Raw genomic sequence first — 23,668 nt, forward strand, 5'->3', positions numbered from 1 at the left:
AAGATCAGTTGATAACATTCAAATTTCATTTAAGGTATCAAGTAATTTAGGACAGTGCCTTTCCAACTCCAAAGACCCTATTAACTACATGAATCGTAGCGGTGTCTATAAATTGCAATGCTCTGATTGTGATGCCACATATATAGGGAGAACTTGTAGGTCACTTGCCTCCCGTTCACTTGAACATACTAAAAGAGAGAATACATCAACCTTCTCTCAACATCTTAAACAAAACAACCATACTCTCAATATCCCTGATAACGTATCCCTAATACATAACATTCCCGATAAAAACTTTCTGAGATTGGACCTATACGAGGATCTTGAAATAGTCAAAGAGAAACAGAGAAGTCCAAATTGTGTTAATCGCCATGTGTCTTTCAATCGTGACTTTCAACCGTTACATCGTCAACTTTTCTCATAAATTACATTATAAATCTGTTTCTTATATTACTTTATTTCTCCTAATTATTCGCATCTACCAATATTGTTCTATTTCTTTCTTTTCTCTTCTTATTCACACACATCCACATGTTCACTCAATTTTCGATAATCTTCTAATCCTTTCTTCAAAAAAATTTTTCTTCTCCCAAACAAAGCAATTTCAACTATATCCGCAACATCCATTTGTCACAACTTGTACACAACTATATCTATTCAATATATATCCCATTCTCTCTACATCATCTTTTCAAACCGTTTTTCGTTTAGTGTCCAATCATAACTATTTCATTCTAAACTAAATCAACCAATAATACTGTACAATATATCTTTCAAGTTTCACACATCTAGTAGTTATTCCATTCAGCCAACCTTTCATTCATCATTTGGTTTGTTTGGTTGCCTGGTCTCTGGAGTCCCCAGTCTCTCAATAATGTTCATTAGTCTCAATAGTGATGTCAAATTTACTTTATATACCACAAACTCATCTATCTCAAATAAACACAATTTTTAATTTTCTCATATACTCAATAATCTTACTCAACACTTATCTTCATCTGACCCCACTTTAGTTGTAGCTTAGACACTTTTATCCAAGTTATTAATTTTTCTTTGCCCTAGATGTTATTTAACATAAAAGGACATAATAAAGAAATTTGGACTAAGCTTGTAATACAACCTTTTCAGTCTTGTAAATTTGTGTTGATGAACCCATCTATATTTTATTAATTTATAAATAAGATTTTGCATTTACAACTTTTTCAGCATTTGATATCACGACCCCTATTTTGTCTCTAGTTTTTCAGCCAGTCTCTCAGCCATCATTTGTGTTGGTTCACAAATATAAATTATCTAATTTCAAAACATAAACCATACATTACATTATCTGTATGTTGTTTTGCCTACCTGTCTTCATCAATTTACGTACACTTCATTGATGATTGTGGGTACTCAAATTCCCCCCTTCTATTTTACATCTAGATAATCTATTCTCACTAACTCTTTATTTTTATAATTCCAACACACTGATGTTAGCTGTTATCATTGCTTGTACTATAAACAACTATAAATTTAGTAGCTGTGTAACCAATTTTTCATGATACTTCAAGTTCCATTGACAATTGTTGTCTTGACATCAGACAGATTCGCTTTTGATATCTCACATCTTAGTTGCCTGTCAGCTCTTGTAACATAATGACCTAATTTGTTACCTTTGACCCACTTACAACGTGTGGGAGTCATATGTTATCCTAGGGCCATATCCTTAGGGATTATATCCATCCTTTGGAATTTGCTATGTTAGCATTTTGATGTGACTTTTAGTCCATTTTTGAAAGGCTTTGACCTTCGTATTTTTTGGTTGGCTCACCATGTTCTTGTAAGTATAACCAAACTTTGATTCTACCTTGGTCATCACTTTAAGTTCAACATTTTGATAATTAATATGGTTATACTTATTTTAGGCAACACTGATGATGCTCTTTTTAGAGCGAAAACGTTCTGTTCGATGTTTGTAGCCCTATAGGGCTTTTTAAAATAATATACCTTTTACCAAGACCAAAATTTTTTATTAAATTTTACTTGTAATTAATGGTATACAGCCAGCTACAGGAAATTCTTCCTAGTGGCATTTTATATATTTAATTTCGATTCAGAGATCATTACCATCTCTCTATGGACCATTTCGAACTTTTGTTCGCCTTAGGAGAGCCTGTGTAGCAGCACTGAATCGAAATTAGACATTAGCATCTTAGCATCATTACAAGCTCTCCTGAGGAGAACAAAAGTTCGAAATGGTCCATAGAGAGATGGTAATGATCTCTGAATCGAAATTAAATATAAAATGCCTTTATCTACCTGCGTTTTTACTCACGTATTGAGTACTAGGAAACAGATTTGTTGATCTTTGCCTCGTTGAATTGATGTGTTGTGGAGTGCAACTATATAGACTCCCCATGTCTCTGCATTCATCACCCTGTAGTCCTTGCAAATTTTAGAAGGATAGGTAATAGGTATAAGAGAGAATCTGTTTCCGAATTAAGAAATCCAAAGATTTTATTTTCGTCGTTTCTTTAATAGAGGTCGCGAGTGCGTCTAAATGTTGATTAATTTTTTGTAATTGGCATACTTAGCGAATATGTCTAATTTCGATTCAAAGCATCATTACAAGCTCTCCTGAGGAGAACAAAAGTTCGAAATGCTCCATAGAGAGATAATAATGATCTCTAAATCGAAATTAAATATAAAATGCCTTTATGTATTTATTATTAATTTAAAATTATGTAATTTTTTTTATTTTGGTAATAGAATAGATAAAACAGTAACATTCACTTTCGAGTTCGAGAGCGTGCTATCATGTCATGGACAATAAACAATAAATTATTTTCTTTACGATTCAGCTGTCAGATCTGAATCCTAATTATTTATTACCTATTACATAAACGAAACGTTGTAAAGTGAGAATTTCTGTTTAATCAACTCGGATATTTTACGGCCATCTGGAATTTTAATTATTTTTTGGTGTTCTAATTATTCACCGGGTTTAGTTTAAAGCGTTTTAATGGCTGGTTTCTGAATAGCAAATGATTATTCCCATTCTCTTTAAGCACGGAATGTTTTATAGATTAACTAGAGGCTGGAATATATGCAAAATGCATTTTCTTGCATATTTGGCATATTTTGCATACATTTGATATTTTGCATAAATTTTATATCTGCATATTTTTAGAAACAAATTGTATAATGCCAATTAGACGGAAGTATACCGTCGCCCCCGTTAGCGAAATTATTCCAATTCAATTGTTTTGCACAAACTTACTCAAAAAGAGGTTCATATAACAAATCCACAGGGTGCCAGGCGGTGCTGTGGTCGAAAAATTGTTTAAACAATAAAAAAAACCATGAAATCCTTTATAAAAGGTATAGTTGTTAAAATCCCTATAGAGGGCTACATCATAAAACAAACAGAACTAGTTTTCAATCGGTTGACTTGCTTCTACACAGCCATGATGTGAACAAGTCATATTTAGCTCAATGGTACCTAGGGCGTGAAACATTGGATATTTTGTACATCCATATCTAAAGTCACATCAATTTTATATGTTCCTATGACGGATTAATTTTAAAGCGTTTTTACCCTAATATTTTTACTTTGGTGGTTAGCATGTATGATTCAAGAAACACTGATGATAATCTGTCAACCGATTGAAAACTAGTTCTGTTTGTTTTATGATGTAGCCCTCTATAGGGATTTTAACAAATATACCTTTTATAAAGGATTTCATGGTTTTTTATAATAAATGGTATACAGCCAACTAAAGGAAAATTTTTTTTCCTCGTGGATTTTTGTTTAAACAATGTTTTTCAAACAAAATCTCAAAAAATTTTTTTTCATTTCGAACAATTTTTTAGATAACTTGGGACATTCTGAGCAAAAAAGGTCTCTTGTCATTTTTTTCTAAAATTGATTGTTGTCGAGTTATACGCGATTTAAAATTTGAAAAATGCAAAAATGGCCATTTTCAAGGCTTAATAACTCGATTAAAAATTATATTATGAAAATCAAAAAGTGGTCAAATCAAAGTTTAAGATCCCTCCTTCAAGATCCTGAAGAATATATAAAGAATTTTTATCATTATTTTATTACAAAGCTGTTATTTTTAATTATTAACAATTACCGCTGTAGTCCAAGCTGCATCGTCGCCCCTGTTGGGTAAATTACTCCGATTCGTTTTTTTTGCACAAACTTACTCAAAAAGAGGTCCTTATAACAAATCCACAGGGTGCCGGGAGGTGCCGTGGTCGGAAAATTATTAAATCAATCTTTTTAAACAAATTCAAAAAATCAATTTTTTCACTACTTAACCTGTAAAAAGCACTGATGATGAACTACTGTTTAATTCTAAAACGTTCTGTGATATACCTCTTTAAGGGATTTTTAAATAAAATATACACTTTGGCCTTTGTGAAGGGTTTTGATAATTTTTTGTGATTAATGGTTTACAGCCAGTTACAAGAATTATTTATTTTACTTGTGGATTTTATTTAACCAAATTGTTGAAGATATTTACATAGATTAAAAATGGGGACACTTTCTTTGTACTTACTACTACTACAAGAAGCTGGAAGAGAAATATAGATGCTACTAGAGTATGCGGTCTACCTCTAGGGTGCGATTTACCTGAAGCATTTGCACAAAATAATGAAATGCAAGAAAACTCTTCTAGAAAAAAATATTTAAATAGTGAATGGGTTGCATGTGTGAGTCCATACTATTGTAGTAAAGAAAAAAGAGACGTTCTCACAAACAATTTATTTTATATCTGACGACCGGTTTCGCTGTCTACAATATTCACAGCATCTTCAGGTCCGGGTTAAAGTAAAATTAAATGCTACAAACAACAAAAAACCAGAGTTAGTTAAGTTAGTTAAGTGGTCTGGTTTAAATCAAAAGTTAATGATCAAGCCAATATCAAAGTACATATATTTATGCATATATATAAATACTCACATGTACGTAGGTACGTATGGTGTATAACCCTCACACTCACATACATACACGCATTCACATGCAGTGGCAACAAAAGTATGTCAAGTATAAGATATACACTTACTTTCCGGTATAAGGGAAGAATATAGTAGTATTCAATATCATATTTTTTCTCTGTACTATGCTAAAGGGAGAGTTGGTAGAGGGACAGATTTGGATGTAATATATTAACAAAATCCTGCCAATGTTTTGTTAATATATTACAGAACTCTGAGAAAAGATGATCAGTCGCATATGCATACAGTACCGACAAAAACAATCTTTACTAAGTGAATATAACGCATAGGTCAGAAGAATTAATATTTTAATTTTATAAATTAATACTGTCAAATTTACTACTTTAGTTGGGAATAAGCCACAACATTGCCTTATTCTTAACCAAAATAGCAAACTGGGGTGACAAATTAAATTATTATTATTAAGAGGCTACAGTAGCGATCAACAGGTAGCAACAAACGCGTTCCAAGATTGCGGCTCTAATTTTGAATATTTTGTCGAGATATTTGGCACACATATTCGTAATATAATAAAGAATGGCGGTACAGAGCCCAATTTCAGAAATATGTTAGTATGTGGAAATTACTCTATAACTAAATAAAATATTGAAAAAAGGAGCCTGTACCACCATTAAGAAGAAAAAAAAAGTTTCTTCAAATAAACTTTTTTATCCCATGCCTAGATTTTGTGTAATCTTGGAATTACTAAAATTTTTTATTTCTAACAAGAAATCGAACATATTATAACTAAATAACTAATTAGGCAACATACAGAAATTATCAGTAGTAATTGCACAAGAGCTCTAAAATTCTATATTAATTTTAGAGATCGAGTGCAATTTGTTGCGATTATTTCATGAATAAAACTGTTCAAAACCAAAATTTTATTGTAATTTATTTATGTAAGTACAAATTAGTACTGTTAAACACACAGTTGATATAAAATATTTTACGGTTGAAAGTCATCACTTTTATAACTTTTAAAACATTAATTGTCATTAATGTCACTGAATGTATTTTTTCGTAGCAACGAAGGGGATCTGACGTAATGTACTTGACGATGGGATATTATCAAAAATTATCACCTTAATTTGCATTTCTGTAGCTTTCTATTGGTCAGAATCTCCTATTAATGAAATAATAAGTAGTAATTGCACAAGAGCTCTAAAATTATATATTAATTTTCAGATCGAGTGCAATTTGTTGCGATTATTTCATGAATAAAACTGTTCAAAACCAAAATATTATTGTAATGTAATTATGTAAGTACAATTAGACACACAGATTTTACGGTTGAAAGTCATCACTTTTATAATTTTTAAAACATTAATTGTCATTAATGTCACTGAATGTATTTTTTCATAGCAACGAAGGGCATCTGACGTAATATACTTGACGACGGGAAATTATCAAAAATTATCGATTTAATTTAGATTTATGTAGCTTTCTATTGGTCAGAATCTCCTATGAATGAAATAATCACTGTCTTTTGACAAAGCTGCGTCATATTTTCTCTAATCTGTTCTGTCATCTTTATCGATATCTGTTCAGTGCAGTAGTGTGTTCATTTAAGAATTCGTTTTTGTTGTTTCATAGGAAAGTAGTGTTTATTGATAATTAATTTAATATATATTTGTTGTTCTCTTTGAAAGAATAGTTTGTTGTTAATTGTGAGTTTTAGTTATATGTAGGTAGGTAAATATATTTTACGTAAAAATATTTCGAATTCTAATGCGAGTATATAAAGTTTTAGGAGGTTTTTTTATTCTAAAAATATTATCAATAGTTTAACAAAATGGAAAAAGTAAATCAAACTAAAAATAAAGTGACACTTCCAAGAACAGTCCATTAAAAACTGTGCCAAAATTATGCGAAAATCGAAATTTGTTTCGCTTCACAACAAAAAATGATTATTTATTATTAGATATTTCATGCAAATACCTTTCTAAATACCTATCTTAACATAAAATTTTCACCCATTTTGGTTTATTTTTATAAATATCTGTTTATTAATAATAAAATCGTTTTCTATTACTTCCATTTAGCGCGACTATGATATTGTCAAAATATTAATCTTAGATAATGTCAAAGATTACCACTGTTGCCAAAGTTTATGATAGTATCTCCCGAAATTATATTTTGTTGCTACCTGTTGATCGCTACTGTTTACTCTTAAGTATTAATTTGTAAAATTAAAATAATAATTCTTATGATTTATGCATTTTATTAACTTTGTAAAGAATTTTTGTCGACATACTATAGTTGCACCGAAAAAAAGATATTTATGTAAAACTCGAAATAATGAAAATAATCTATTTATGTTTTTATTTTATTTTCAGGTCGTCTGGTAATTTCGGGAGCGCGGGGGCTCGTTCCGCTCCAAGTACACCTCAAGAACAGCAAGTACTATGCAATCCTTCTGGCACTACACTATCTCCCGATCTACTTCCCAGTCCCTCAAGCCCTGGCTGCACCACAATAATCAGTCAGACTAGTCCAAGTCATGCACTATTTTCCAAGTGTGACAAGTAAGTCATTTTAATAATAAATTGAAAATTATAAATATAGTAAAATTAAACTTTTGATCCATGTATTTCATAACATTTTTATATAATTGGAAATTATAAATGTAATCAAAACCATGTTTACTGTATCTTCATTAAACTTATTTAATAATAATTTTCTAAAAGTATATGAGTCAATTTCAGCTTCTAATTAAATAAAAACAAAATTTTGGAAATATGACATCGGAAATCTTATTGCATCAGATGTGGTGTGTGCTTTGTAATTCTAATAAAAGAATTTTAATTATATCCTAAAAATAACATACTATAAAGACATAGTTTGTCAGAATTAAAAGCGTTTTATATTATAATATAATAGGTAGGTACTCTCCAAAATCCACGGTGCTACAGTATATGCTGGGCCTGGATCTGACCAACTACCTGTTCCAACTAGATTAATCTTGAACAGCTATTCGACATCATGTGACTCCCATATTCTTCAAATCAACTTCGAAATAGTCGCTACAGCTAATTTGAGGTCTTTTGCAATTTTGTCTTTTGGATTTATAGATAGAGTTCCTTAACCGATCGCTCTTGTAACAATCCTGCTCACTTTGGCCTGGCTGCATTTATCTCCATTACTAGGTCAGGTTCTAAATGCATCATGGCCACTTCCTTCCTTACTTCTTACATACCATACACTGTACTCATGAACCACTCATTACCACTTGCTTTATTACTACTTAACTTTAATATATGATGTTCTATTCAGCAGTTGAAGAAACGCCAGTTTCCAGTCGCTATCCTTGCCTTTATTTCTTCTGCCATTGAACTGTTCAACTGAACGCATACCTAGATACCTAGGTATGGGAAACTGGTGCGATATGAACTCATTTCTTTATTTCTATTAAGTTTAACTTTAGAACCATCTTCTCAGAAGTTCTTTTAACCCTTAATTACTGACGTGGATGTTGGATAGTTGGGCATTGGGATAGGTGAGAATTTCGAACGATCCACAAACGAACAGAACATTTAGCTTAGACAGAAAAATCAACTGACTAAAAAAACAAAACCATTGATACCTATACATGTCAAATAAAAAGAATGGTACTCCAAAATATAGGTTTTAGCTCTTTTTGTGGAGTTTATTTTGGGTCGAGATCTTTTTAAACAAGTACATAAACCTGTTCCTTGCTGAGCTGCTAATGCTCGTTTTCTAGACATTTTTTAGCCCGTAATGAGCTTCGCCTCATTTTCGCAGACTTCTTTTCAATAAGTATGGCCACCTTTGAAAGTATAGCCTGTAACGTTGCCCAGTTCCTTCATTTTTAGCGACTAAGATTGCTCTGTTTGTTTGTTGTTTCTGCTGCTCCATGAATGGATGGTTACTTCTGACAGAAAAGGCTAGGAGAAGGCTAATGGAAGCTTATACCCGATGCTGATTACCACGACAAGGTTGCACAGCTCTCAAGCGGGAGCTAGTTTACTAATTCCTAGTAATTTTCAAAAAAATATTTCCAGTTCTATATCAAAAAGCTTAGGAGTTTATATGGTTTCATTTTCTTAAGATTGTTAACTTGTATTTGCTGTAAAATTATTCAACCTAGTGAAATTTGAAATACAGAGAAATTGTTCTTGTTTTTATAAAATATGTTCTTTTTATGTGGGTTCATGTGGATGTTTATAGAAGTTTTTTTTAAATCAACCGTCTTCACGCAGAACGGTCTTTCGTCAAATTTAGGACATGAAAGGGCAAGCACTAGATAATGGATGGTAAATACCTTCAGCTGTTCTATTGCATCTCGGTTCAATTCAATGATTCTCCGTTTATTATTGGCATTTAATGGTAAATCAAAGGCCACAAATATTTTCGGCTTATGCATCAATAGGTACATTATATAAATATGTAAATCAAACAGCTTGGTAGCTTCTTCGACTTGGCATATGTTGGAATGAGGTTGTGGACACTTCCTACGTATTTTTCATGCCCGACCAGACCTTCAACGAGGTCTATTAACTGAATCTCATGACGTATTGTTTAGTTTAAACTTTATAAAAAAATTATGTAATGGCCTGTTTCTCCCACAGATTTTTCACAATATTATACATAATATATGAATTTTATATAATTACTGTTTCTTTTAGTTCGTTTTATACCCAAACAGACTGCATATTTAATTGTTTGTATACACACATCACAATTATATGGATGATTTCAGTTTATTATGAGATACAAATTTTATAGTTCAGCGATGCATGAATAGAAAGGAACAGTTATTTCACCTTTTTTTAAAATAGAACAGCCTGGCTATTGACCTTTATTGGCAATTTTATACAATTATATAATAACTAGAATAGTAAGCAGATATCGGGTTTATTTTATATTGCATATTGCATTACGGACACCACAGAAAGTCGTACCAATAAAAGAATAATGGTCTTGCAGTAAAATGATAGGAGAAACAAAAATATATAATTGCATATTCAAAAAAGCTTCAAACGAATTTTAATTTTTAGAATATTTGTCAGCATTAACTGATAGCAAATATAATGAGTACAATTGCAGAATAAGCCTTTATGGCAGTGGAAAAATACTAATTTATTTAAAAAACCTATTTAAACACTGAGAATAATGTCGCCAAGGAGAAAAATTACAAGCGTTTTAAGTAAACTGATGAGTAAGCGATAAGATAGTTATGACGCTTGCCGCAACTTCTTTGATAATGTCTGCAGCGGTTGCAGACGAAACGCATTAATAAATAATCCCAGAGCACGATAAAAAGTCAAGCGAAGATTTAATTTTTTTATTTTGATTTCCCAATTAATCTGTAAAGATTCCAATGAGTACATGTTGTGATTACTGGAGTAGACGTTTTGGAGAAAAAGATTATTTAACCATTTTCTTTGTATCTATTTGACATAACTATAAAATTCGTTGTCATTGAAAAATAAGACACATTATTTAAAATCTTGCTGGTAAACCACTAGACCAGGGCGCATCTGTAAAAATATTAGTACATTTGGACGTTAAGAGGTGACTCAAATTTTTTTGCAGAAATTGCTTGAAAATATCTCAAATAATAACATTTGAGTTACCATCCCTCTCAAAAAGGTCCGGAACATTGTTTAAATAATCAAAATGTCAAAAAATTAAGGAAAAATTCGTCCGAGAAAAGTTGTAGTGACATAAAAGTTGCGTAATTAAATTTCCTACAATATAGAATTGGTTGAAAATTTAAAAAATAGTCACCCCTGTTGCAAAATAGCAATAATTGCGAAAAACATACAAAAACAAGTATTCGCATTTTACGTTTTTCAACCATTTATGCTACACTTAGGACCTTCATATTTCACCCAGACAAACTTTATGATACAGTAAAATAATACTGTAAATTTCATTAAGATCGGTTCAATAGATTTTGCAAAATAAATTTTGCAATCCAGCTTTCGCAAAAAAATTCAGTTTTTCAAAATGTTACAGGACTGAAAATAAAGCAGATAGCAATTTTTTGCTTATAGAAGTGTACTGTACCTTTCATTTTCAAATTGCAAAACTAAAATCGATTAATTACCACGGCGTCAGGAATTTTTTTAAATAAACATTAATTATTGGTGCTACTCGCAGGACAGCTGATAGTTGGCTCTGTTTGGGCATTCCAATGACCTTTGATAATGATTGATACATTTTAATGTTTATTACATTTCGATGTAAATAAATAAATTTGTTTATTGCAAAATAAAAACACATACTGTATCCTTTGAAATAGCACTTTTTTAGCAAAAGCTTTATTTGTGCATATATTTTAACTTAGAGAATAAAATTATTATTTTTAAAAATTTTCATTTGTTTAAACAATATTTCACAAACAATAATAAAATTAGTTTGATTTTTGTGAAATTAAAATATTAAAATACAACAAAATATAGAGTAAGAAAATAATATATTAGATAAAGATTGGAAGAAATTTTGGTGGAAATCAACTTGTGTGGATCGAACACAGCTGTCCTGCGCGTAGCACCAAAAATTAATGTTTATTTAAAAAATTTCCTGACGCCGTGTTAATTAATCGATTTTAATTTTGCAAATTGCAAAGGAAAGGTACGGTACTCTTCTATAAGCAAAAAAAGTCAACTTGCTATCTGCTTTATTTTGAGGCCTGCAACATATTAAAAAAATGATTTTTTTTGCGAAAGCTGGATTCCAAAATTTATTTTGAAAAATCTATTAAACCGATCTTAATGAAATTTACAGTGTTGTGTTACTATATCATAAAGTTTTTCTGGGTAAAATATGAAGGTCCTAAGTGTAGCATAAATGGTTAAAAAACGTAAAATGCGAATACTTGTTTTTGTATGGTTTTTTTTTCGCAATTATTGCTATTTTGCAACAAGGGTGACTATTTTTTAAATTTTTGATCAATTCTGTATTGTAGGAAATTTAATTACACAACTTTTATGTCAGTACAACTTTTCTCAGGAATGAACAGTTTTAAAGTTATAATCAAGAAACCAATAAAAAAATCGAATTTTTCCTTCATATTTTGACATTTTGATTATTTAAACATTGTTTGTCACCATTTTGAGTGGGAGGATAACTCAAATATTATTATTTGATTTATTTTCAAGCAGTTTCTGCAAAAAAATATTTGAGTCACCTTTCAAAGTCCATGTCAAAACAGATACGCCCTAGATACGCCCTGGACTACACTGGGTGTTTTCAATCTGAGCTTCCATCTAATCGGTTGTCTTATACTCATTCTAATGTGTTGCACGTTTCATCGATTTGGAGAAGCCATTTGACAAAGTGCAACGTGGGAAACTAATCGATATCCTAAAAACATCAGGACTGAATACTAAGGATATAAGTTAGAACTGTTAGGTATTAGAACTGGTTGATCACATACTAATCCACCAAAAAATCCCAGAGTATAAACTATAACTATAAACCATTTAAATTGTATAAAAATTTGTTGCATTAACAAACCTTAGACACTGTATGACTCCTCTATCACGTGGGTTGCTGAACAGGTGGAGTTGTCTCTACATGAGGAATGTTGGATGGCAACTTTAGTTATAAATTCTATAAATTTTATCCATGGTTTGGAATTTTAAGTAACAAAGTTAATGTAACAAATTTTTATACCATTTAAACGGTTTATACCCTGGTATTTTTTGGTGGCTCAGCTTGTGGTCAACCAGTTCTAAACACTGATGATGATATTTTAAATACCGAAAAAGTTCTGTGATTGTTGTAGCCCTTAAAGAGATTGTAATTAATTTTATACCTTTTATAAAGGATTTTTCAACTAAAATGTTTTGTGATTGATAGCATACAGCCAGCTACAGGAAACTTCTTTCCTTGTGGATTTTATCTATTTTTAAACTAAAAAATGATAGTTCCCTGGAGTTGGTTGTATACCATGTAGTTAGAAAACTCTAACATCGAAGTAAAAAAACTTCTAAGTAGTAGGTATAATTTAATAAAATGCTAAAAAATCCCAATGGATTGCATAAAATATGTTCAGAACGAACGTTTTCGTACCTATCAGTCCATCATCAGTGAATTCTTATACTTGCTAAAGAGCCCCAGAACCAAACAATGGTTATATTTATAATTCAATCTACATTCTAAAGTGGTAAAATTGAAATGGCTTAACACCGATGTTTGTGGATAACCTCCGGGAACATGATGAAACCCCATACGGAAACTTGGAAACAATCATCTTGGGCCACGAATGTCACGAATTGACACTTGGCAGACATTTGTGGCCCAAGATGGTTGTTTAACGTTTCCGTATAGGGTTTCATCATGTCCCTGGAGGTTAAGCCGGACGGAGAAGGACGTAAAACGGAGAATAGGAATAGCTCAAAACGCATTCAATATGCTAAGGAAAATGTGGTCTTCACGTCAGATGACAAGTAGAACCAAGATAAGATTATTCAACAGCAATGTGAAGACTGTGTTATTATACGGAGCAGAAACTTGGAAAGGATCAAGAAAATGTATCGGACAGATGCAAGTGTTTATAAATAAATGCCTAAGGAAGATTCTTAACATTTACTGGCCAAACCGCATATCAAACCAAGAGTTATGGACAAGAACTAACCAGGAACCTATATCTAAGACAATATGCAAAAGGAAATGGAGTTGGATGGGGCACACACTAAGGAGACCTGATAAAGACATAGAGAGGCAAGCCCTAGAATACACACCACATGGCAAGAGAAGACCAGGTAGACCCGTAGAAACGTGGAAAAGAAGTGTGGAGAAAGAAATTAATATTATTGGGAAAACCTGGGCAGAAATAAAGATTAGTGCAAAGGATAGGACAGAATGAAGGCAGACAGTTGACGCCCTATGATCCGCATGGAGTGAAGAGGAATAAGTAAGTAAGTAAGTCCATATATGCGTTAAGCCATTTTAATTTTACTACTTTAGAATGTAAATTGAATTATAAATATAACCATTGTTTGGTTCTGGGGCTATTTAGCAAGAATACGAGTTCACTGATGATTTTCTTATCTATTTTTACTTTGACTGTCTACGCCTTTTTTACATAACATTAACAATTTCGGGAAACCGCCACGTTTCCAACTGTGACTAATTAGGCGAAATAGCAAAAGCCTACTTAACATTTCCTCGGTATGTCGTGCAACATATTCGTTTAGTGGGGAAGTCACTCACCTGCTACCTATTTAGAGAATCTCCATTAGTGTTCCCCAAAATAGAAAATAGTCCAAATGACCGCTTTTATCTCAATTCTTCTTGTGAAATCCTCAGGACTGTTCAAAAATAAACTAAGATTCAGAAATTATTGGTTTAGTATACATTACACATAAACTAAATTTAGATTTTTTAAAATAAAATACAATTTCTGGCAATCAAGAAGTCATGAAAGTGAAAACAGTTTTAATATATACAATAAATGCTTCTGAAATGCACCCAATTAATGATTTAATTTATGTAATATGTACGTTAACAAAACATGTTGCTTCATTAAGTGAATACATGAATTTTTTAAAATAAGGATACTAGTCCAGGAACCGAAGCTTTTCACCTCGCAATTTTTACAGAATGGATCGATTTACTTGAAAATTTGAGACTAAGTAGCGAATAGTCCAAGGATCAAAATCTATATGATGCCGAAAGGCGCTTTTACCATGGGAGTGGTTGCCACCCCATCTCGGGGTGGAATACTTTATTATATTTTGACGGCAAAAGTTGATAAAAACATTAATTCTAAGTAAAAAATGTTCTATACATTTTTTTGATAAAATTAATAGTTTTCGATTTATTCGCTGTCGAAAGTGTTAGTTTTATATGGAAAAAATCAATGTTTTTCGATATACTCATTTACGATTCACTCAATTTTTGCCGTAGTAAAAATGTTTTCAAACCAGATTCTTGGGGATTAAATAACCTACAATTTTATATTTAAACATTTTTTCGCATCTCTGATGCTAATCTTTCTATTCTGAAAAGAATGGCATTTTTTACCAAACTACAAAAATTCGTTATTCGCTTTTAACTCCGGTTTTTTAAAAACTAATCATTCTAAGCTAATCAAACTTCTAGAATCTAATAATAATACTTAAATAAAGAAAAATGAATAAGGCCAATAACTAAAAACACCGCTAACTTACACTATTATGCTTACGATTGGATTTCTCCTTTTTTTTTTTTCAAAAAAATATATTGATTTTTTAACCGTAAGTTTTTTATTTTTTATCTTCGAAAGTTTAGTAAAAAATAATTTTGTAGGTTTTTACAAGATCTATAATCCTATTAATATTAATTTTTTAAAATCCTCAGTCGCAAAAAGAAGTGACTTTGAAAGGATTGGTAAAGGTGATTTTTGCATGTTATTACAAGTTTTAAGTGTCAATAGCTCACTCAATTTTTGCCGTATAAAAAATTTTTGCAAAACAGATTTTTGGGAATTAAATGGGCTACAATTTCGTATTTAAACATTTTTTCGTATCTCTGATGCTAATCTTTCTATTCTGAAGAAAAGGCCATGTTTTCCAAACTACAAAAATTCGTTATTCGCTTTAAACTTCATTTTTTTAAACTAATCATTCTAAGCCGGTCAAACTTCTGGAACCTATTAATAATACGTAAGTAAAGAAGACCAAGAAAAAGAAGGTCAATGACTAATTTTAATTAGGGGGTTGCTTCCGATTAATTTTTCGCTGAAAAAATAGGGACTGATATTCTTTTCATTACTCAAGTCACTTAATTTTTGAGCTAGAGACTTTTTTCATTTCTGGAGATAGATATTTTTAAATACTTTAAATTAATTTGAACAAGTTATCCTCGAAAAATGCAGTTTCCCCGTCTTTTACTTTGAAACTACAATATGTAGCATTTGACGAAAAAGAGCTAACATATAATAAAGTATAGCTCGATTACTATTGGCCTTAAGAGGAAAGGGACATTTTGACGCCTGTCAAAGTTTTCAATGTATTTTAAATGTAATCATTTTTTTCGACTTCTGAGAAAACTAATAAATATTTTTGAAAAATTTAAACGCAGAATGAAAGATTACTTTATTACCGAGGGCCGAAAGTCCACTTAGAATGAATAAAAAGTTTCTTTTGAATGAGATATTTGAAATTAAAAATCACAATACATTTTCTCTTAGTTTTTCACCCCTGTAACTTATTAAAATAAACATTATAGAAGTTTTCAGGGACTTTCGACCCTCGGTAAGAACGTAATATTTCATTCTGCGTTTAAATTTTTCAAAAATACGTATCCTCATTTAAGCCAAGCGTCCACAGACCCGCATCGTACGCAACGGATTTTAGTTTGACAATCGATAATGCGATCCGTACGATGCGGATCAGTGGACGCGGTTACATAAGTTTCTGTACAAGGCAAACTAAAATCCGTTGCGTACGATGCGTCCGATGCGTACGATGCGGGTCTGTGGACGCTTGCCTTTAAATACCATTGCAGCCGAAAATATGTACCCATCCCCTTAAAGAAAATTCAAAAAAAAAGTGTTTTGTTTATTTTTTTAAAAGGTACATTTTTGTTAAGTAAAGTTGTTTTGATAAAACGAAAACTTTTGGATTTATTAGCAGAAAACTTATTAAAACATTGATTTTTTTCGATATAAAACTAACACATGATTATCGACTACTTATTCTCAAATTTTCAAGCAAATCAATCCATTCTGTAAACATTGCGAGGTTTTGTCCTATTTTAAGCTTCATTACTTGGACTATACCTACAGACGCGACTTACACGTACAGATATTTATTGCGCCTGAGATTTGTTATTGTTCCTTGTTTTATTTACAATAATCTACCTAAGAACGATATAAAGAAGCAAGTTAATAACACATGGGAAATACAGGAATGCTCAAAGATTTCGAAGAACATACCCTACCCTATTATGCTAAAAATCACAGAAATTACCTATGAGCGAGGACAGAACTTATAGGCCTGAATCCCGCGTACTAAAAAAAAGTTGATTAATAGCAAGCTGCAAATTTGTTAATAGCTTAACGGTGTCTAGTCGGACAAACTTTGATGCACGGGAACACTGGAACAGGGGAAGTTTTAATTGTGGAACAGGTTACAGATTTCGAACGTCAGACTACGAAAACGTTCCATGTATTTTGTCGGACAGAACTTCCAATTGATTTGTTACCCTTTCATTAAACTCTCATTCAAAAATCAAGCTGGTATTTATCACCAATATCATTCCTGTCATTTGACATGTTCTACGTGTCGGACTTATTAAAATGCCTAACATATTTGTCGGACAAACATTTTTTCATATATTATATAAAGTTTGCTATTGAATAAACTTAAAAACAACCTACTAATTTTCACAATCATAAACTTGTCAGGATGACACGTTCCACGATTAAAACTTTCCCTGTTCCAGTGTTCCCGTACATCAAAGTTTGTCCGACTAGACACAGTTAAGCTATTAACAAAATTTTCAGCTTGCTATTAATCAACTTTTTTGTACGCGGGATCCAGGCCTAAAACCTCAGTCTACTTTGTCAGTCATGAGATTCAGAATATAAGTCAAGATTAACAAAACAAAACAAACAAAAAATATTTTAAATTTTCCATTTAGACATTTACTAAACATTATTAAACAGTTATAAAAATTGTGACAACCATAATTGAATTTAATTTAAATTCAGAGCGGTATCTCCAGGGTCAGCTACTTTTGTGTTATATAAGGATTTACATATACTTCGAATCTTATAATTTTCTATTTGAATTGAAGAAGTAATATTTATATTGTTTGGGTAATGGGTCCTGGTAAATTCTACTCTATCCTCTGGTAATATTTTTTTAAAATATTCTTGTCACTGTACTATTTGTGGTAATATTCATACTTTCCTTTATTTATCGCCCAAATTCCAAATCCTTAGAATCTAGATCAGGGGTTCCCAAACTTTTTTGTACCACGCCCCCTTTTGTTGAAATGAAAGCTTCTCGCGCCTCCCCTTTTCAATAAATTGTATGCGCCTAAATAGGAACAAAATCAAAACAAATAAGTATTAGCTTGAAAACAGAACATTTATTTATTCTGCCATAAGATACAATAATATCAGTTTCCATAAAATACAAAAATTATTAATACAAGAAATATAGATTAGGTTGGTTAGTGAGATGGATGTGCTTTCATTTTATTTACTAGTATGCCTATTCGTGGCTGAGTTTTAGTAAGCTCACAGCACAAGTCACTAGCAACATCAAGTTTATTCCGATACTTTGTTTTAATTGCCACAAGTGTTAAAAATCGCACAAATAGTTACTTGAAAAAGGCAAATATAAATAAAGAGCTTCCCGTGATACACTAAAATACACTTTGAAATATTTTAACCAAAATGAAGGTTTGTCCATTATAACAAAGTATTTGGCAGAGGAATAATTCAAAAAATCATTTGGATTTATTTGCAAAGCATCTTCTTGAAGTGATTCAGGCAGGGAGTCTATGGATTGGATCAGTTGACATGGAATGGATTCTGTAAATAAAATTGTCACAAGTGTTTGGGAAGTATTTCGGAACTCTTCAATTATGCTCTCCAAATGGTTTGATATTTGGATTTTTAAACTCGGTCATTCATAAATGTCCTTGAAGCGTGTTTCTTCTGAGATTGGCTCTACTTTAGAGAAATTTGAATAATTTCAGGGGTTTGCTGATATTTTACGCCTCCAAAGTTGAGTAATTAAGCCTCCATCACAATGAGTAACTACTATATTTGAGTTTCCACCCTGCAGTTTTAGGTGAAGGCTGTTCAACGAGTCAAATATGTCTGACAAATAGGCCAATATTATTACTTGGGTACCATGTTTTTTGAAGGCCATGTTTAGCTCATTTTGCTTTTGATGTTCCAAGGTGATTACTTCATCTTAAAGGTCAAATAATCTTGCCAACATGTTTCCTTTTAATAGCCATCGTACTTTTTTTTTTTTTTATTTACAATTTGCTTCAACCACAAGGGTTATTAGCAAGGAACTGTATTTACATCAAATTACAAAATTTAGGTATATTAAATTTGGTTAATGAGTCCTATAGTACGTAAAAAATTAAGAGTCTTACATGAATTACTTTCACTTAAACAATCTTTAATTGTAGTTGGTAACTGTTGATGTTGCCGTTCTATAACGTAGAGGGGACAGTCTATTATTATATGTTGCACTGTTAGTTCACTATCACACACATAACACATCGGAGGGGCTTCCTTCTTTAATAAAAAGTCGTGGGTGATCTTCGTATGACCAAGTCGCAATCTGGACATGAGCACTTGGTCTCTTCTCTTTGTAGGATGTTTCGACGGTGATATACTTTGTTTGATTGTTCTTAATGTAGAGTTTGATTCGTTCCAATTTGTTTGCCATTTTGTCATGATCTTGTTTTTAAAATATTGCTTTAGATCAGTATGAACGCAAGTAGTTATGATGTCTGTTAAGGGATTCTCACTCGCATTTTTTGCTAATGTGTCAGCTTTATCATTTCCACTTATCTCGCAATGTGATGGTACCCAGAGGAACTGAACTAATCTTTGATTTTGTTGGCATATCAAGAGTTCCGCCTTAATTAAGAGGAGGATAGGATGTTTGGGGTATACCCGCCTCAAGGCCGTTAATGCACTTAGGGAATCGCTAATGATTATTGAGAATTTGATGTCATGTGTGTTAACAAACTTTAATGACTGGAGGATAGCAAAGAGTTCAGCTGAGAATATGGAGGTTTGGGGAGGGAGCTGGTAGGAACTGTTATAGTTATCTGTTGTGAAAGCCGCTCCTACTCCATTTGCAGATCTGGATGCATCGGTATAAATATGGATGTGATCATTAAAACCATTTAATATCTCTAATAATCTCTGATTGAAGATTTTTGCTGGTGTGTCACCTTTCTTGAATGCAGATAGGTTTGTATTACAAGCAGGGAGAGCAATTGTCCATGGTAATATGTGTTGGCTGACTTTAAAAGTATTGTAAGTGTGTGGAATTATTGTGTCTAAGCTCTGTAACGTTGCTCTCACTCGATGATAAAACGGAGGATCCAATCTTTTCCCACAATTAAATGTCGATTGAAATCTATCTGTAAATGTGTTTTTATAAACAGGTACATGTGGGTTAGTTGATACTCTTAAGGCATACATGAGGCTAAGGTATTCTCTCCTGAGTTGAAGGGATGGTTCGCCTGATTCAACATACATACATTCAACTGAGCTTGTGTAGTGTGCTCCCAGTGCAATTCTAATTGCCGAATTATGAACTGTGTCTAGCACTTTCAATAGTGAACCTTTGGCTGAGTTGTAGGCAACAGCAGCATAATCTAGTTTTGAACGAATTAGGGTTTTGTATACAGTCATAAGAGTTTGGAAATCGGCACCCCATTGTTTATGAGAGATACTTTTCATTAAGTTAAGGCCGTTTTGAACTGACAGACGGAGAGAGTGGATGTGGTCTTGCCAAGATAGTCGGCTATCCAGTTTTACTCCCAAGAAGTTGATCGATTCTGAATACTTTATTGGTAAATTTTTTAGGAAGAGTTTCGGTGGATTTACTTGTTTCTTTGGAGTTTTACTGAAGATCATTGCTTTCGTTTTAGTGGGTGAAAATTCTAGGCCAGTAGTATTCGACCAATTCTCTAGTTTGTAAATGGCTTGCTGTATATGGGTCGTCATTGTTGATATATTTTTACCACGACAGAATATAACAAGATCATCAGCAAATAGACGGGCTTTGACTAATGGGCTAAGTGACTTAGCGATGTCATTGATGGCAATAAGGAAAAGTGCAACACTAAGAGTAGACCCTTGAGGAATACCGTTTAATTGGATTTTAGAGTCTGAAAGAAAGTTGTCTATTCGAACTTTGAAGTTTCGCCTATATAAAAAATTATTAATAAACTTGATAATATTTCCTTTAATCGACCAACTTGACAGGATTCTTATGATATCTGATCTCCAGATTGTATCATATGCACGCGTTATATCAAAAAATACAGCCAGACATTCTTGACCACATCCAAATGACTCATGAATTACAGATTCAATATCCACTATGTTGTCTAATGTAGATCTGGACTTTCTAAATCCACTTTGTATAGGGCTAAGTAGCTGTCGATCTTCTAGGTACCACATTAGTCGGTTGCTTGCCATTTTTTCAAGTACTTTGCACATATTAGATGTTAGGGAGATTGGTCGGTAAGACTCTGGGTCCGATTTATTCTTGCCCTGTTTAAGAACTGGTACAATAATGGAATCGTACCAATCAATGGGGAAAACATTATTTGTCCAAATGAAATTATAAAGATCCAAAAGATATTGTTTTCCTTCCGTTGGCATAGCTTTTAAAAATGTCGTAGGGATGTTGTCAGGCCCTGGGCTAGTGTCTTTAACTTTGTTTAAAGTTTCTAACAGTTCATCCATCGTAAATATGGCATTTAGAGGTAAATTATTGTGGTCATCAAGATTTATACATGCATTATTAAATTTATTTTTATGGGCTAGGAAACTTGTAGATAGATTTTCGTCACTGCTATGTTGTTGGTATACGTTTGCTAGTACGGAGGCTATTTCTTGCTTAGTTGAATAAATATGGTTATGATGTTCTAGGTAATGAATGGTGTTAAATGATTTTTTCCCGTACATTCTGCTTATCATTTGCCAAACCTCAGAAGTCGGGGTAGATGAATTTAAAGATGATACATAATTTTTCCAGGCTTCTCTCTTACTCTTCTTTAAGGTGTATCTACAATACGCCCTTAATCTTTTGAATTCTAGCTGGTTATTTAAAGTTGGGTGCCTTCTTAATTTATAAAACGCCTTTTTTGACTCTTTAATTGCTGCTTCGCAGTGGGAATTCCACCACGGGACTGGAGCACGTTTTTTTGGAAATTTTGAATAACCTATGGACTCGTGAGCTATTGACGTTAAAAACTGTACGAGATGGAGTACTTTGGAGTTAATATCAATGTCTGTATCAAAGGGCTGAACCAACTGAGAAATTTTTTGTGAAATTAAAGAGGAATATAGAGACCAATCTGCATTTTTCAGACACCATTTATTGGATGGAATTGATGAGGAGATATGGTTATTGTTCGTAATTAGGATAGGAAAATGATCGCTTCCATGCAAATGGGATGTCACATCCCACGACAGAGTTGGTTGTAAGACAGGGTCACAGAGGGATAAATCTATTGGGGATCCATTGCCGGTGGAAATATTGAACCTTGTGATTCTTCCATCGTTAAGGATATTCATATTAGAATCTGTAACAATTTGTTCGATTTTACGTCCCAAGGAATCTGTTTTTTTACCTCCCCAAAGTATATTGTGGGCATTAAAATCGCCTAATATAATACGCGGTTCTGGAATTTGATTGAAGAGTTCAGTTATTTCTTTTATGGACGGGTCTAAGTTCGGAGGAAAATAAATATTACATATATTGACTTTGTGGGGGCCTTTTATAGATACTGCTGTTGCCTCCAACTCAGTTCTTAAACGTATTACTTCGGTATTAAATGAGTTATGGACATATATTACTACTCCCCCACTAGCATGGCTAGCAGTTATTCTGTTCTTATAGTACGGAGTATAGTTTCTTAAATTATGACAGTTATCTTCTTTGAAGTGGGTTTCTTGTAGGCATATTACAGATGGTTTAAACTTAGCTATAATTAATTTAAGTTCTTCTAAATGGGTGTAATACCCATTTAGGTTCCATTGCAGTATACAGTTGAATGTTGTATTAAATTTCAGCAGAGGCGTCGCTGCTGTATTCACTGTGATCAGTAGAGAAAGCGGATAATAATAGCTGTTTATTAATCTTAGTTTTTAATCTTGTACAGCGACTTTTCAGATACTTGGGAGTTAATGCTGGATGGATTTTAGTTAAAAAATTGAGTAGTCCTTCGATATCTTCTGTATACGTTTTTGCAATGCTGAGAGGATCTGCAGAGCCGTATGCATTTTCAAAGAAATCAATTAGTTCTTCCTGGGTTAAATATCCGTTGTCAGAATTATCTTGGAAAAAAGAACTAGTGCATTTAATAAGATCTTCTGCTAAAGTCTTATTATCTTCAGGAATAGTTTTTGCTTTCTTAGATTTACGCAGAGGTTCTTTAAATGGGTTCTGGTCTACTGATGTTGAAGGAGACGTTATTTCTGACACCGCTCGTTTAGACGATTGAGTGTCAGAGGGTGTAGGAGGTTGATTTTGGCTGTGATTATTCATTTCAACATTATCTGGCTGGATAGGTGTTTGAATGGGATTTGAATCAAATAGAGAAGTATTGGTTGTTTCTTTTGATTGTGGACTGGTGGATTGTTGCGAAGATTGTGAAGGATGGATAGTTGGCTGAGCATCTGTTATGATAGGGTGGCAATTTTGGATATAATTTGGTTGAGCAGTAGGTGATGAATTTTCGATAGATGTTTGAGTGTTTGTATTTTTTTTGCACTGAGAGGCTAGATGACCTTGTTCTTTACAAATGTAACAAGACTGTTTTTCAAGTGAAAAATAAATTCGATAATTGATTTGTTCATAGTTAATTAATATAGACTCAGGAATATTTTCCAGATTTTTAGGAGAAATGTAAGTATAGCGTCGGAAACTCAAGATATGCTTAAATAAAGAGTTAGTTGTACCTATTCTTAGAAAATCCAATGGAGTTATTTGATGAATTG

The 23,668-nt window shown here is 32.4% G+C and overlaps 1 protein-coding gene across 7 annotated transcripts in view; it reads left to right on the forward strand.

The window, feature by feature from the left end:
• LOC114341504 (GRAM domain-containing protein 2A) overlaps positions 1-23,668 on the forward strand; it is a 390,019-nt gene that overhangs the window by 137,433 nt on the left and 228,918 nt on the right. For all 7 annotated transcript variants that reach the window (XM_050657718.1, XM_050657717.1, XM_050657723.1 and 4 more), the window contains exon 2: positions 7,326-7,514. In XM_050657718.1, the coding sequence (XP_050513675.1) occupies positions 7,326-7,514 (189 nt within the window). The remainder of the gene's footprint in view (positions 1-7,325; positions 7,515-23,668) is intronic.

Source organism: Diabrotica virgifera, chromosome 8 (genome assembly GCF_917563875.1).
Source record: "Diabrotica virgifera virgifera chromosome 8, PGI_DIABVI_V3a".
NCBI lineage: Eukaryota > Metazoa > Arthropoda > Insecta > Coleoptera > Chrysomelidae > Diabrotica > Diabrotica virgifera.